Source organism: Aythya ferina (assembly GCF_964211825.1).
Source record: "Aythya ferina genome assembly, chromosome: 12".
Classification (NCBI taxonomy): Eukaryota; Metazoa; Chordata; class Aves; order Anseriformes; family Anatidae; genus Aythya; species Aythya ferina.
In genome coordinates, this window is record NC_140308.1 from 4,057,666 (window position 1) to 4,074,666 (window position 17,001).

Sequence of the window (17,001 nt, forward strand, 5' to 3'; positions counted from 1 at the left end):
TTCCAAGACTGTTCATATACTATTTCCATCTCATATTGAGATCTCAGCACAGGAATATATGTGTGAGACGTAGCCTTAAAGTGGTTCTAAATTTAAAGTTTTTTTTCTGTTTTGCCACAATGACCTCTGATACCGTTAGGTGTCTGCTTACCAAAGTGCTGAATCATATGCTTACTGTTAATGTGCACATTTTGAAGATGAGCTTTCAAACAGGGAAAAAAAAAAAAAAAAAAAAGTCATATACTTTAATGAATACAATCCATAATAGTTACTCACCACTGTCTATTGCCAGAAAGAGAGCAGTGTATATGTTGTCCTGAACATAAGGTGATTCCCGATCCAGGATAGCAGTGGTGCCAATGGTACCATTGGTAGGGTTAATTTCTAGCCAGCCTGCTGGATCCTTATAAACTGAGTACCTATATAAAAAGATAAAAGTCATTAACAAATTATATATCTAGACATAGACTAATTACATTACTACAAAAGAATATGCCTTTGCACTCACTGGCTTTTATGAGGTAGATCTCTTAAGGCTTAAAAAATACAACTTAAACCTTGTGCCTTCCTTTGAGGTGTATCGTTACTGTTAGGCTCATTTGAAAGAGAAAGGTAGAAAAGTTTGAGTCAATGTTTTTGGGTACAGATGCCCCAAAGCTTCGTACAGAAATCAATATTTGAAACATTACATATGACCTGTTTCCTACTAACAATCTTTGGAGTGATACGTAGAGTACCTAAACACTTTCAATGGACTTCTGCAACAACAGGGGTATTTACAAACTTTATAAATTCTCTCACAGTACTTTTCCAGACTCAAAATTCTGTCTGGACTAGCAGTTTTATTTTTTATTGCCTGAGTGTTTTTCATTTTTCTATTAAAATTATTTATCTCGGGCGGGACTGAAGATGCTATAAATGGTGGTGTACAGTATCAAAAAGAGAGGTTTGATTCATTAGATCTAACGCAAGAGCTGGTTACATGCAGACCCCCTAATTTGTACACATTTGATTTGCAGTTTGTAATCCAAAGTTACCTGCTTCTAACGGTTTCATTTAGATGCTCGGAGTCTTGGAACAATTCAACCACATGTGTGTTGTTCAAACAAGGATTTGAAAATGCTGTCTGCCCAGATCCTGTAACATAATTCACTGCTGTGCTTTGTTTGCAGTCATCAGCACAAATATTTAGACCCCACTACTGGAAATATTTAGATTGTGAACTTTATGCACTAAGAACTGCCCTATTAGACTGAAGTAATAAATGTAGGAATGTTCTGATTCTATAATGAGTTAAAGATATTAAGTCATATAACAACACAGAGATGAATGAACTGGCATGAATTCCCTCTCCAATTAAATGTTTATTATTTTAAACAAAACCTCCAATCATATAGTCAATACTTACTATAATAACCTTTTAACCTTTTTTGTAGTGAATTGTTATAGGTCATGAACAGACATAAAATCTACAGATATTTTAAATTGTAAATAATTGACATGAAACCTGTTACTATTTAATGAGTAGGTGCCAAGCCTTTCATGTGAAAGGTGCCAACACCTTTCATGTGAAAGGTGTCCTATGTGATAATGCTGCGAAAAATAATTTATCAGTGCAAATATCTCCCGAGAGAATATTCAAAACTAACAGATTGTTAGAAGGGGAAAAATAAAGTAGGTAAAATGAAATAAAATGGCAATAGGTAGAAGAAAGGAAAATTTGCAGGCCAACAAAGACATGGTCTCATTGAATTCCTACTTCAGAAGCGTGATTTGGTCTCTTGTGTGCTCTGAAAAGGTAAAAATAAGTGGTGGTGAGTTACTAAATCCGCGTAACAAACTGTAACAAACCTTTTGGAGTTCATGAGAAAAAGAGACAAACACTGAAAACAGTTGGCTCCCACAGAAGTCACTCAGAGTTTCTCCACTGTCTTCCCCAGGAGCAGAAATCGTCCCCATAGACGTTATATGAAAAAGAACCAAACACTAAGACTTTCCATCAACCCAACATGTTCTTCCACTTAACTATGTAAATATTAATCAATCCAGAAGCTTTATCTTCTGTAAAAACAAATTGCTAGAATAGTAACAATGCAGATCATTATTTCATTTCACTTCTTTGTTTCTTTTTTATTGTTGTTTTTATAACTTTGCAACAAAGGTATGCACAAAAGTATGGAATCAGGGCAGCCTAAACAATTCGTAGTCTATTGTAAAACTGCGAATTCTCAATTAACCCTGAAACAATTTAAGAAGATTCAACACTTTTAAAGTAATGAGAATTTAAAATGGATTGTATTATCTTCCCTGATTGCTCTACAAAGCACTGATGGCTGTGCAAATAAAAAACTGAATTGTATAACCTGTGATTTGGCACAGGATATTGTGAAAGTAGTACTTTGTCTTTCCTACCACATTTTTTACTTATTGTAAGTACATTGCAGTACAGATGATTATTCTTTTTTTTTTTTTTTTGAGTACTCTGCTAGAAAAAGATTTAGAATAGACTCATTAAGAAAAGCACTATTAAAAAACAAAACAAAACAAAACAAAACAAAAACACAGATATAGAATACAGAGCTTCACTTTTTACGTTTAACTGTAGTGAGACCTATTTGTATGGCAGTATTGAAAATCAGACCATTTTTTAGGTGGTTAAACATAAATGTTTCTGCCTACTTGCACCCACTCAGTTTTTGAAAATCATAAGCACGTTGAGAAGTCTGTATAGATGTGTACAGGACTGTGTTCTCTGGAGTGCCGATTACTGCTTATTCCTGACTTTACATTGCACTAGTGAAATTTAGTGCTGCTTTGTGAGGTTTCTGTGTTCTGTTGTTTAGTTTTAAAACATGTCAACACGTGACAGTCCCCAAGGTTTTATGTGAACACCAGGACACGAGTAAGTGTTGTTGTTTGTCAAGCCTATTTTCTTTGTCATTTCCTTGCACTATGTTCATGCCCTGGCATTATATGTAAGGCAAGTATTGCAAAAGAAGCAGAAAAAAAAAAAAAAAAAAAAAAAAAAACAATAATTCCCTTAGACTGGGATCATCTACTGCAAAACATTAGGTATACATTTCAGATACAGACCTACAAACAGATGCAGAGAGGCTATAGCTGCAGAACAACAGAATACAAATCAAAATATGCAGTTTGCCTATTCAGTGCAGAACTAAAATAAAATAGCATATATATGGAAATAATTTAAAATGTTTAAATGTCATCATCTTCTTCCTGTAATGCAGGTAAATCATTCAGAGAACACCTCCTGGGGTTGCTAGCAGACATGCATGGTGGTTGTGGCTAGCGGCTTGATTAGCACAGAAGACTCTTCACAGAACAGTGTTGATAATATGGACATGGAAATCTAATCAGAGTCACAACCTTGCACTAGACAAAAAAACAATTTCACAGCCAACAGTCAAATAGCTCAGGGGGTCAAAGGAGAGCAGCCAGGCAACTAGGCACAGAGCCAGATGCTGCTTTTGACTTCTAGAGCTTGGTAGATGCCAGACTTTTCCCATGTGGAGTCAAGGGGTCTTGGCTCTTATGTTTTAACAGAAAGAGAAGGAAGGCAAAATGAAGCATTTTGAACATACTGAGTATCACCACAACAGAAAAAATCAGTGCCAAATCTGTGCTGAATGACACATCTGTGCCAGCTTGTTGTGCAGCACTGACAGGAATTAAGGTGAGCGATCTGGAAAGGCTCATTGGGGTGGAGGTTCTCCAGCCTTGTGCATCTGGATATTGCTCAAGTCACCTTCCACAGAGACTCTCTAACCAACAAGATGCAACAGAACAGAAGTGGTACAGCAGTACTGGCCGCATGAAATATCTACCTGATCCTTCAGTTAGGCTTTGTACTGCTGACTGCAGGCATTAAGATGCCACTGTAGTAGACTACTGGGCAAGACTGTTATAGCGTGATTATGACCTGGAGATTTGTACTCCCAAGTCGTGGCGCTGTCACGATGGAATCTGGGAAGTCATTTAATTCAAGCTACACACCCAATTCATAGCGGTAAAATGGTAAGGATGTATTTCTGCCTTGAAGAGCTTTTAAAAGTATAACATCTATAGCTGATTGCTAAAGGACAATGAGAGACATCAAAAGTACTGAGATGCAGAACAGAAAAGAATAATTTGAACAGTTTTCTAAAGATGCGGGGAAATAGTTACTGTCATTTGCAAATTGTAAAGTTGCTTTTTTAAACTATATTTAAAACAGAATTAAACCCAGATGATTCAAAATTCATTCTCTCCTCTGCATACATGTGTATGCATGTATGCGTGTGTATGCTGACTGGTCCTGGGTGAAACTTAAAGCGTCAAAATATTGATAGTAACCATTTTCATAGTGCTTCAATCTGTTCAATCTGATTGGAGGGAGTCTGTATCAGAAATGTAACAAAGCTTATTCAGACATTAGATTTCCAAATCATATTTGCAACTTTTATGGATCCTGGTCCTGCTGACATAAGGAAAAAAAACAGAGTTGAATACACCCAATATTTCCCCTAAAAAGTATAGGCACATTTGTATTTTGAATGAAAAGCATTTACATTATCCAAATTTCTGAATCCACAGCATTTCACCTACAATTAAGTTACATATTGAAGTTACCATATCTCTCTTGCTCCTGCTGGGACTATACCATATAATGACAGTCTCTGATTTTTTTCTATGAGCTCTTCATGAACTACTCAAGTGAAATGATCAGTGGGGAAGGTAACTTGATATTTTCTATGCTTAAGAGCTCAGCATGAGAACTCCCTTTTGTCTCTGAATGAAAAATCCTCTAAATACAGATATTATATAATCTTTAAATCAAGCAAATATGAACTTCATCTCATTATATCAAGTCCACCACCTTTGGAAAAACATTTACAGGTATTTGGGAGAGATCAATGTAGCAATTGCAGCATAAATATACACACCTATATAAAAAGTGTTGTTCTAAGAGAAAGATAAAAAACACTTCTCAAACTGTAAGCATAACATTGCATACCTGGATTAAAACCATGTGGTGCTGCATATGCTATAGTAGAGATGACATGACGTAGAGCTTTAGAGATCAACCTGCACCCCATCATCATGTTCCATCTTTTCCCCTGTGCTAACATTACCTTTTGCTTGCACAAATTATGGCAGTGTATAGCACCAGAAAGAGCACAAAGGAAGCTCAACTGCAACACAGTGATTCTCCAGATGAAATATGCTCTAGACTCGTTTATGATGACACATGTATTTTTTCTGCTATTTGACTGTATGATAACAAAGGTAGTCCAGCTCCTATATGGTTTTAGGTTATAAGCTTTGGGAGAGAAACTTACATGTTGTGTATGTATATTCACAGCCTGGCACAGCAGGGTCTCTAATTGCTATCCCACCATACTGAACACAAACAATAGTAATTCTCTGACATATATTACATCTAATATTCTCTAACTACATTTCTACATTTTCATTTTTTTTTTTCAATGTTTGTGTCAGTAAAGCCATTGGAAGAAATTCTTTGGAGGCATTGTGGGTTTTCCCTTTTTTTTCAGATATTGAAACAACTGTTGATGAAAAAGAAATTATAATTTCAAGATCCAAGTGAATATACAGGTTTACTTTCCTTATAATATCCAGAAAGAAAGCTACTGCCTGAAATTTTCCACTGTAGCCCCTAAGCACTATTTCATACAGGTCAGTCACACGTGATTCATGGTCCTTGTGTTTAGTGTGTTTTCACATCTCCTTTTTGTGTGCTGAACTTGGGCTGGTAGTTTGATGTTCAATTTGGAAACACCTGGATCTGAGCCTGCATGTGAGCATTACACTCTTTGGCATTTCTTTCAACAGTCAGCAACTGTCTGCAGTCTAGCAAGTGCCAATGCCAACCACACAGCCCCAGTGCAGTTGGCACTGGTCTGTCCTAATAGTTTTGAGACTTCTTTTGCAACTCCTTTTAAATGAGTTAGTGTGGCAGTGTTGTCAGAACTATGTAATTACTATTATGGGCACGAGATCACAAAAATTTCAGCATAACTCTGCTATTGCTTAGGGTGTTCTGCAGGCATATCTGAGTAATAATTTAGAGCTAAGCCTTTTTCTCATGATTTATTAGCAATTCACATAAAACTGCCTGAAATAACAAAGGCATGTCAACAGGTAAATGTCTTTGTGTTAGAAGAGATAGGGACAAAAACTAATCAGTATTGTTTTCTGTACATATACAAACTTCACTGCTGTTGGCAAATGAATATGCAATGCTTCCCTGGCACTTTCTAATTCCCATATTCCACACTGCTTTCAACACACTGCTCTGTACCAAAGCATGTAGGCCTTGTGCTTTCCAAGGGGCTACAATGGGCATTTCCCTCAATTATAGACATATTATGCATATATGCAATACCAATATGTATATGTGTCATCAATATGTATATATGACATTAATAGCTCAATGTGCTATTTGCAATAGGTCTATGGTTTGTACACAGTAGATTTGGCTACTAGACAATTCAGATATACATATGACATTTGAATTATCAGTTGGGCATTTTTGTGGGAATTGGTAATAAGTACTCATAATAGCTAATGGAGATTTTTGTTGAATAATGACTATTGTTTCATCATCCAGTGAAAAGGACACCAACACATGCAGACCTACCTAGGGCTAGCAGCACATGCAGCCCTACCAAGTCAGCCAGATGAACTAGCTCTTTAATTTTTGCATTTTCCTTTTCATCCATGTAATATAAATGAACAGAAAAAAAATATATCCTGCATTACAAAATCATAGAATATCTGTAGAGTTGCAAGGGATCCACAAGGATTATCATCCCCAAAGGCCAATACATACACACAAACAAAATAAATCAGATCATGTTTTTTAAGAGTGTTGTGCAAACATTTCTTGAACTCTCCACACCATTACTAGTACCATACTGGGACTGCTAGTAGTAAATTTTAAGCTAGACCAGATACCTGTCTGTACTGGGGACACAATCTAAAACACCATTTCCATCACAGGTAACAAACTAAAAAGCAACTTTGAATTTCAGATCACAGAGAAAACAGAAGCATAAGTATTTCATCACAGAATATTACCAAAACCTACACATTTATTCCTCTCAAAACCTACAGGTGAGGATATACGTGGTATAAGAGAAATGACAAAGGCAACAGTGCTGATATCCTGTTAAAGGTCTCTTTCAGATCTTTCTTAATCAAGTGCATAAACACATGTGTTGATTCCTGATCCTCAAGGCTTTAAAAAAATCTGTTATTCCACAATACCATCACTGACAGTTTTTAAGACCCATTTTGTATCGTAAACCTACCTGTATCTGGTAGGTTTGACATCTACATATCCCTCATAAACATTCTCTATTAAGAGATTTAAGAAGCACACAACAACCTGCAAAAGACACTATTAAAAACTCAGAAAGGAAAAACAACCTAGACTGTCTACTTGTATTTTCCCCATATTTGACTTACACACTGCAAATGGCAGACCAAGCATAGTTAGACATCTTTTCCCATTAAATATATGATCATACAAAATGAATGCCTTTCAATTTGGGTTGAAATGCTGTTACTAAAAGTATGGCTATATGCTAAATGTGCAGTAGTCTGTAAAATATCTCCTGTAGTGCTCTCCTGCAGAGATTCAGGCACGCTCAAATTATTTTGGGTAGGTTCTTTAAAATAAAAAATGTTAAAATAAAAAATGTTAAAATAAAAGAAGCAAATTTAACAGAAATATGCTATTATTGATAAGAATAAATACATCATTAACAAAAAAATAAAACCTGAAGTAAATCACATTTTCTGGCAACATTGTTGAGAAAGGTATTAGGTCAGACGCATTTTTAAACTTACTGAAGATAGAGGATTTATGCAATAGCCATTTTTCAGCTTCATGGAACAGATTTATGGGCTTGTGGACTGTCTGTATTTTTGCAGGGCTGAAAATGTCAACTTAGAGTACAATTTAAAAAAAAATAAATTAAAATCCCCATCAATGTTGTGCCACAAGTCACTCTATGCATTTTTTTGGTCAGAAAATTCATGTTTCTGTGTGATAAACTGGACATATTCCAGGGTGAATTCATTAGCTACGCACCAGTGCATAGCTTAGCTCTGCAGGCTGGGCATGACGATCTCTGTAGTAACTCACTGCAGAAGCTCTTTCCCAGGTGATCTCTATGTGCCTCTTGAGTTTCTAGTTTATGTATGAACATAAGCATGCACATACTTTATTCTAACACTATCTGAATAGCCATGTAGTTCTCTGGCTACAATGCCAATCTGGCACATGAAATAATGTAATAATTCCCTCCCAAGTCCACGCATATCTGTTAGGATGTGGAGTGGACAGGATATACACACTACTAAAATCAGCACTGCTGCACACGACTGATATACATTGCTTTTTAAGGTTTACACATTCATGTTTTCGGTCAGACACTTGATGTTAATATCAGCTTTCCATTGATTCAGTCTCAAGAAAAATTCCTTTCAGCTTGTTCTAAAGAAATGTGTTTATAGAGAACCAAAGCAGGAACACTGTGGTACTATGGGGCTGAGCACACTACTGAAAAAGTTCAGTTTTTCCTAAAACTCCTCCATGCTATGTGAACACAGAATATTCTCTAGAACAAGCTTCCATTTGAGTCTTCTTTCAGTCACCCTTTCAGGTTATAAGTAATATACAGAAATGTATGGCAAGAAAAGGAGACTGCCCAGTGCTTGGGAGGATGACTTGTCTCTCCTACAGCCCTTCTTATGGTATTTGTCTGAACCAAGTAATAAGTGACCGTAAAGTCTGCTGGAAGTGTAAAAACAATTTCTCAGAAATATTGAAGCTGTTAGTTTTTTTTCTGATCTTTACGACTGAAAGTGTGCACCTTTTTAGTTACAACATATTTAAACAGGCAGACAAAATAAAATGGAAACTTTAGATGCTACTTGGTCTACAGCAATATGCCAGTACACCTAGAAATACTGTAACATTCTATTCCAGTTTTAAAAAATAAAATTCCAATTTTTTTTTTTCCATTAAAAATAATAAAAATTAACACACACAAGGGTATTTTCTACAAACAACAAATCTTGGCTGGAATGATAATAAATAACAAAGCAAAACAAAACCACAAAAAATTGCTTACTTAAATCCTTTTTGCAGTTAATTGGGCTGTAACATAAATATAGTTTTATGTGAGTGGGAGGGGTTCATACTGTTGAGATATATCTGTTTGTGGAATTTCCTCTTAACTACATTCAGAGCCAAGTGCAGACCCCACAGAAAGAATTAAGTAGCATACCTCACACAGAAATGTTTTTGTCCTGTTCAAGTAAAAATGAAGTATTGCCAGTACAGGCAAATTGGAGCATATGGGACTTCGCACAGAAGGTCAAATGAGAGAGCTTCAGCTGCTCATCTCTACTGCTAAAGACAGATCAATATATACCCAATATTGTCTCCCGCTACTCACTGAATCAGAGGGAGCACAGTGGAAATAAAGTGTTAGAAATGTTAAGTCTATTCTGCATGAGACTTAAAAGGCAATGAGCTGCTTTGCTTGGACGGTGAGTAGGCTGGGGCTCTCATCTGGTAAATTTTAGCACTGGGAATGGTTCTGTGCCCAAAAGGAACAGTTTGTGGGGTTGCAGCCACAGTACAGACAGTAATTTCTTCTGTTTTCATCTGCAAGGCACTTCTAAATTATGCACCCCACCTCATCATCTGAACAAAAATAATTTTGGCTTTATTTTCCTTGTTACATCAGTGCTTTAGCAGGTTTGCTTTCATCACAATTCTCTATCTACAATGATATGATGAAAACAGAATGAAAAATTAGATGAAATTCAGTTTCTAGTCCCCTGCCACTGAGAAATATGAGCTCAGAAAATGGTTGACTAATTAGTTATTTGTGTGGAAAAAAAATAGAAGTAAAACCCTTGGTAAACATAAAGTAACTGTAGAGTCATTGCAATTATAATAATAATAATAATACACCAAAACCTACAGCAATTAATCAAATGAAATTACTAAAACTGTAATAATGAGGTAGTTAAATAAACTGTTATGAAAAGGAAAACATTTTTGTTATTTTCATTGTACAGTCTTCCAAACACTTCTCTACACCAAGAACTAATATTCAGTGTTTTTTTATTATTAGTAGTAGTAGTATTATTTTCCTTCAGGGCAAAAAAAAAAATCCTAGAAGCTGATGTGTAACAACAACAACAACAAAACAAATGCATTTATGTCTTTTTTAATCAGAAGTGATTAGGGCTATGGTTAAATGAACCCAGAGGCTATAACTATCTGAATTATTCCTAAAGCTTGGGAATAATACACCATATCTGGGACTAACATACCTAGCATAATCAGGTTGTTACTGTTAGAATAATTGTTGACATGCAAATCAGTAAAAGTTTTTTCATTGCAGCAATTGTGCCTCAAAAGCTAATCAACGGGAAGAGCTGGAGGTTCTTTTATACAGTACCTAGAGAAGGTTTTGGCAGTAAAACCCTATCAAGTTTCTGTATATGCCAATTCTTTGCAAGTGTGCTTCCAGCAAAAGCAGTTTCTCCCACTGCAAATCCATTTGCTGCTTTTCTTTCAAGCTGGGGTCCTGGTAGCTCTCAAACATAGGAAAATTTTCCTAAGAGCCCAGCAGATTCACTACTAAAATGTCACTATTGAACACTGCCACGAAGTAGCACATTTCTCCAGATTTAGTGGGAGGTATTTTTTTTCTGAGGGATAGACAGAAAAGAGGTGAGAATTGGCTCACTGCTGTGAAGCATTAGTCTATCTCGATCAATACAACTCCCGTTGCACTGCAGATCATACTGCCAGGAGCCAGGCTGCTCCCAGCAGTGGATTACTCTGACCAGCTTGCCATAAAACCTCAGTTTTTCCCTGGCTAGTACTTCCCAGAATTGTGAAGTGTTCTCCCCAAGAAGCAGGGCAGTGGAGCAACCATTCTAGGTTTGTAGCCTGTGCTTGTGTGATGCTTGGCTGTTCATGAGATCTCCTCCAGTCCCCATCAAAACTGTTAACTCTGGGACCCATCTCATAGGGAAGCAACAGGATTAATGTTTCTGCAAATTAATTTTCAAAAGGAATGCATAACAAATTGGTGAATATACGAATAATCATTTTAGCACAGTTTATGTCCTGTGCCAATCTAAGGCCTTCACAATATCGATGCCATTTAAAGCAGAGGTTAGTGTACCAGGTAACCCCTGTTCATTTGTTTGTTTCATGCTTGCTTGCCTCTTTTGTTGCCCTCTTGTTCCATTTTCCTCATCAGAACTTTTCAAAGAATTACAGGCCAGTATAAATCTAGATGGGATCTAGATCCTAAAGGACTAGGCCATGCCAGAGATGGGGAATAACTCCTTGTCACACTGAAAATAAACAGTAAGCTTTGAACACTGATGGGTCATTTGTCCTATTGCCAGAGAAGCAAGCCATACCAAGGAGGACATTTCTTGAATTGGTTCCAGCAGATTTAGCAGGATGACTTCCTTTGATATTAAACACACACAACTCCCTTTAATTACAACTGTTCATTAGGTAGTGAAGAATATTAACAAACAACACAAATGAAATGAACAATGTCTAAATCTGAATACTTTCAGAACATAAACATGTGGGATCACTGGGACCACGGCCTCTGGCTGTCCTCAAGGCATTCAGAATTATTAATAGTGTGACCTTCCTCTCTTATTGCCTTACTATATGTAGCCATTTTTACCTCTTCAGTGGCAGAGAAAATCTTTGGAAATTTGAAACTATGAATTTGACACAAATTAAAAACAAAATGCTTCCTTGACTTATGTGAGGGATCCTAAATGGGAATTTGAAAGAGGAAAAAATGTGAAGTATTTTTTATCATGCTGGCTAGTAAAAAAAAAAAAAAAAAAGAAAAGAAAAAAAGAAAGAAAAAAAAAAAAAGAAAACTTACTTTTACCCCTCTATCAGAAGACTAAATTATGATCCTCAAAGTGCTAGACAATGCTTGGAATTTTTCCTAGGGAAAAACATGCCCAGTATTTATGACTTATAGCCTTTTTGTTTGTTTTTTGTTTTAATTAAAACCTGGACAAAGGGGGGGGGGAGGGGGGGGGCAAGGAGGAAGAGATGTACTCTTATAGAAGTCATGAAAGTTATGAATTAAGTTTTAGCCAAAACACCGCAATTCCAAATAAAGAAAAAATACTGAATCTTACAAATTGTTATCTCTGATTTGAAAGAGACAGTAAACATTTCTGAATGGACAGCTGCTTAAAAGTCAGAGGCCTTGAAAATGCAGTAGCTCTGTGAAATCTATTCTACCAGAAAAATCTGGATAATGGCCAGAAAAAGCAAATATATTAAAAAGATAGACCTTTTCTAGAAGATAAGTGCCAGACTCACAAACCTCAGCCTTGGAATCAGTGGACAACATTAGTTAAAGTTGTAAAAGAGATGCCACCAAGGAAATGTCTGCCCAGTCTGTCAAGTCAAGGTCAGCAAAGATAATGTCAAAGGCTCCAAGCAACAAAGACAATGAAGCAGAATCTATCTTGGATCCCTCAAACAGGGGTGTGATGTATCTGCTATGAAGAGCATGTAACTACAGAAAAGGACAGACCTGGCAATTAGCATTTACAGAAAAGCTATCACATTGATCATGTGGCAATTTTCTATGCCTAAGTAAATCCATGAAAGATAAAATTCATTATGAAGACCAAATACTTCTAACAAAGTAACTTGGGACCAGATCCTAATTCCATGAAGTTTTTCTTCAAGGAAAAAAAAAATAATTACGTATCCCTTGGCCGTATCAGGTATTGAAGCCAAAACACTTACATAAGACTATTTACTGTGATGAACCAGCACAAACATTTTCACTATTTTTTTCTTAGCTTAGCAACAAAGGACAAAGAGAAAAAGAGACTAGTGTAAGAGAACAAAATTTAACACACAATAAATTGACCATGCAGTAAGTAGCAACTCAGAAAGAAAATCTGTGAAGAAGCTGATACTGCCAGAAAAGTAATCGAAATAGTTTTCTGTGCTGACAGAGCTGGGACATTCCTGAGTTGGCTGAACTTGCACAGGACTCATTTCTAAGATTCAGCTATTTCTAAGGCAAGCACCGTAATGCAGGAGATGATAGGAGAGCAATAATGTTCTGCTGACTTATAAAAGCCTCCACGTGGCTCTGAGTTTCTTGGCAGATTGCAGTTAGGGGCCTGGCAAGAGAAATAGTCCCACTCCAGCTTGTTTGCTCTCCTGTCCCCATTGAGTGCACACCACTGTACCCCCAGCTCTGTTCAAAGTGTGTAAGTAACAGCTAATGAAAGTATGCAGCTGGTGCAGGTTCTCTCTCCAGAAGCTCATTGTGGTGAGATACAACGTAGTTTCTTTGCTAATCATATAAGAGTGTGTTTTCATGTATTTGACAGGCCTAATCTAGAGTGGCAAAGATCCACATTGGAATCCAGACTTCCCCCAAGTAAAAGGAAAACGCTGAACCTGGGAGTAGAGTTGAACCTGATCCAGGCAAAAAAAGCTGGCTTGAATCTTGTTTTTCCTCACATTAGAGCACTGCCTGAGCTATTATTTATAGCCTTTGCTGTATGTAGAGCTGATCCCCAGAAGTGTATTTCATGTTACCAGTTCACAATAACAACTGAATTAATAACTGACACCTCTTAGAGAGGATTTGTTCAACAGGGAGAGAGCTGTGCAAACCCGTGGCAGGCTGCGGCATCACCCCTGGCCTCTCATGTCATCCTCCAGAGCCCCGTGCTGCTCTTGCCACTGCAGGCTCCCATCAGCCCCTGCCACCCACTGATCCCCCTGTGCACACCACTACACAGCCCCATGCACATGCTTTAATTTACACATCTCCCGATTTGTTTTTCTGTACCTGTGGGATGGGTGTCTGACAGTAGAGCTTTATCAGGAAGACTGGACTGCTTCATTAATCCACCTCCTGCACCTGCCACAACATAGATGCCAGCTCAAAAGACCAAAATGCCACCACGTCTCTCCCCTGCCCACCACCAGGGAGCTTGGCAGAAGCAGCAGCGTGCTGCAGATTCAAGTTCCTGCTAATACACAGCACTGGTAGTGGGGAATGAAAGGCTTTTCCTGGCTCAAACCCTTTATGTGAATGTTCTAAATGCTATCTCTAGGGAGAAAATATGTGGAATTCCCAACCTAGTCAAAATCACAGAATCACTCAGGTTGGAAAAGACCTTTAAGCTCATCTAGTCCAACCTTTAACCTAGTAAAAAGTCTACCACTAAACCATTCTACGAAGTTCTACATCTACACATGTCTAGATGACCACCAGGGACAGTGACCCAACCAGCAGCCTATTCCAGTGCTACACAACCCTTTTTCCATAAAGAAATTTCTCCTAATGTCCAATTATATTTTAGAATGAAACAGAATCAAACCTGAATGATCTTAGTTGAGTGCAAACCCAAGAGTTAGTTAAAAATTAGTAAACTTCTTGTTCCCTATTTCATCTGCTAAGCATCTATTATGAAACTTAGATTCTCTAAATGTCAATGCCAGAGGAGGAATTAAGGATGGGGTTATTTTACAAGAAAAGAGTCAGGCTTTTAACAACTTTATTTTAGCAGCCTACATTTTCCTGTGTTTTTTTTTTTTTTTTTTTTTTTTTCCTGAAATCCTAGTGTTAATTCATTAAAAGTATTTTACACGCAAACACAAAATAAATTTGTCCAAGAAGCACTTCTTAAGGAAATTCTATTAGTTATTCACATAGATGTGAGAATCACTCTGCGTGCGCATTACTTTTGGAAAAGTATACAGAAGCACATATGCAACAACTCATGTTAAACTGAAGTCCTAGTGAAAACAACATCCTTAACATTGCTCAGTATCCGACTATGTTTTCAGTTGTGTATTACAATACATGAATATGATGATGCAAATTTCACGTCAATGTCTGTGTGAAAAATATATACAAGGCTGTCTGATGTTCGATTAATGGTCTGAGTTTATCTGGAATAACTGGAAATTCTCAAAGGTTTTTTTCAAATCACTTGAAGAGCCAAGAAATTAATATCTTTGTTTCCATAGAAATAGAAGTCAACTAATTCCAGAAAATATGTCACTCTGGTATTATTATTGCAGCAATTAAGATGTTTTTCCTTTTAGTTCTTTAGTTTAGCTTTGTTTAAAAATAACTGTATTTGTAGTAGGAAAATAGTCTGTCTTGATGCATTTGTATAGTTTTGTAGCCCTGAGGAATTAATACCCACTGAGTTAAAATACTTTCCAACATTGTAGCATTTAATAACAAAGAAGGAAAGGGTAGGTTAGAACTTCAGTAGCATGTCTGATAATGTGAGAATGTAATATTCAAAAAAAAATCACACTACTGTCCAATCCAATAATAGGAAGAAAAAGGCATATTTATTCATGGCTAGTAATAACAAAAATTAAGTTTTCAGTTTTCTCAGCTGATTTTGAATACACTATGCACTTCATGGTGCAGTTCTTACAGAAAAAAATTAATTCTCTTTCATTCTTTTTGTAGTAATATTTTCCTACTGTAATAATTAACTGCTATGTACCAATAAACTGCTAAGTTTTATTTGACTGAGTACACTGAAATATACAAAAAAGTGCAATCCCTTTCCGTCAGAAATGTTCAAGCAATTTGTGATGTCATGTCATAACTTTTCCTTTATTTTAGGCCACTCACTTTGGTTTGCCTAACTCGCTGTCTTTAATGGCCATGACAAATGAAAAGGGAAGTGTGATTTACCTGATCTGATCTCTATGAATCAGGTTCTTAAGCACTCAAGCTGTCCAAATGCACTTTAAAATCCATGGAGCACCCTCCTACCTGTCTGGCCCTCATCACTTTTCAGGATTGTGTATAACCAAGTCTTAGTTGCTTTATTTATAAAGTCATCAAGTCTAGGTTGTTACATTTATTATAGGTTGCTGTGATTATTTTTTTTTTTCTCTTCCTGCTTGTGCCTTCAAGGAATGCCGGAAAAATGAAATACTACTTTTCACTTGTTGAACAAAAACATTGAAAGCCAGATTCCATAGAGTTATATTCTGAATGCTTACTCTGATTGATGCATTGCCTACTACAAGCCTACTTTGTACAGCCCAATTATTCTATCGTGTTCATCATTATAACAGCCGTGTCCCTTCCAGATGTACATTAAGCAACCTGACAAATATGCAGCATTTAAGAGATCTGCTGGACAGTGATGGAGAATTTGAAGAAGTTAGAGGAAAGAGCTTCACATAAGTATTCATTTATGACACAGAAAAAAAGCTTTCATTAGAGGTTATGAGATTAAGCACTGAAAAGACAAGAAATGGAAGAACTACAGTTGTTTGTTTAACCTTAATTTGCCACAGTGATGCTTCTTGACAAAGAAGGACATTTTACCAACAGTCTTTCACTATTTGGTCGTAACTAGTCATAGTTAACTTTGCTTCCACGGCCAAAAGCAACTTTTAAGTTCTCCATTTTGAAGCAACAAGCCTTGAGCCCTATTAATACAAAAAAAATAATAATAAAATAAAATAAAATAAAATAAAATAAAATAAAATAAAATAAAATAAAATAAAATAAATCTTGTTTTAGCCCTGAAGCATAATCAGATAAATTCTGTGGCTGCATTTAGTTTTTATGTATAAAATGCTACTAATGACCCAGGGCTGAACCTCCAGAGAGGCCATGCCTTAGGCAGGTAGAATTCTATTGGAAATTTCTCTTTGGAAAGGAAAAGAAGGAAACATTATTCTGACAGACACATTAAAATAGGTAAATGTGTAAAAATTCTCCAGGGTTTGGAAAATTCAATGAAATGTGGGTTATACAGGTTAGCATCTCCAAGGCAATGCTATGCCAAGTACTACCCAATAGAGCTGCCCCAAGGGATCATATGGATAATAATTATCTAGCTACATGTAGGCAGGCATGTCTCTATAGG

The 17,001-nt window shown here is 36.6% G+C and overlaps 1 protein-coding gene across 3 annotated transcripts in view; it reads right to left on the bottom strand.

Moving 5' to 3' along the window:
- The window catches only part of CDH13 (cadherin 13), a 487,393-nt gene that overhangs the window by 35,366 nt on the left and 435,026 nt on the right, over positions 1 to 17,001 (bottom strand). For all 3 annotated transcript variants that reach the window (XM_084533251.1, XM_084533250.1, XM_084533252.1), the window contains one exon: positions 277 to 419. In XM_084533251.1, the coding sequence (XP_084389377.1) occupies positions 277 to 419 (143 nt within the window). The remainder of the gene's footprint in view (positions 1 to 276; positions 420 to 17,001) is intronic.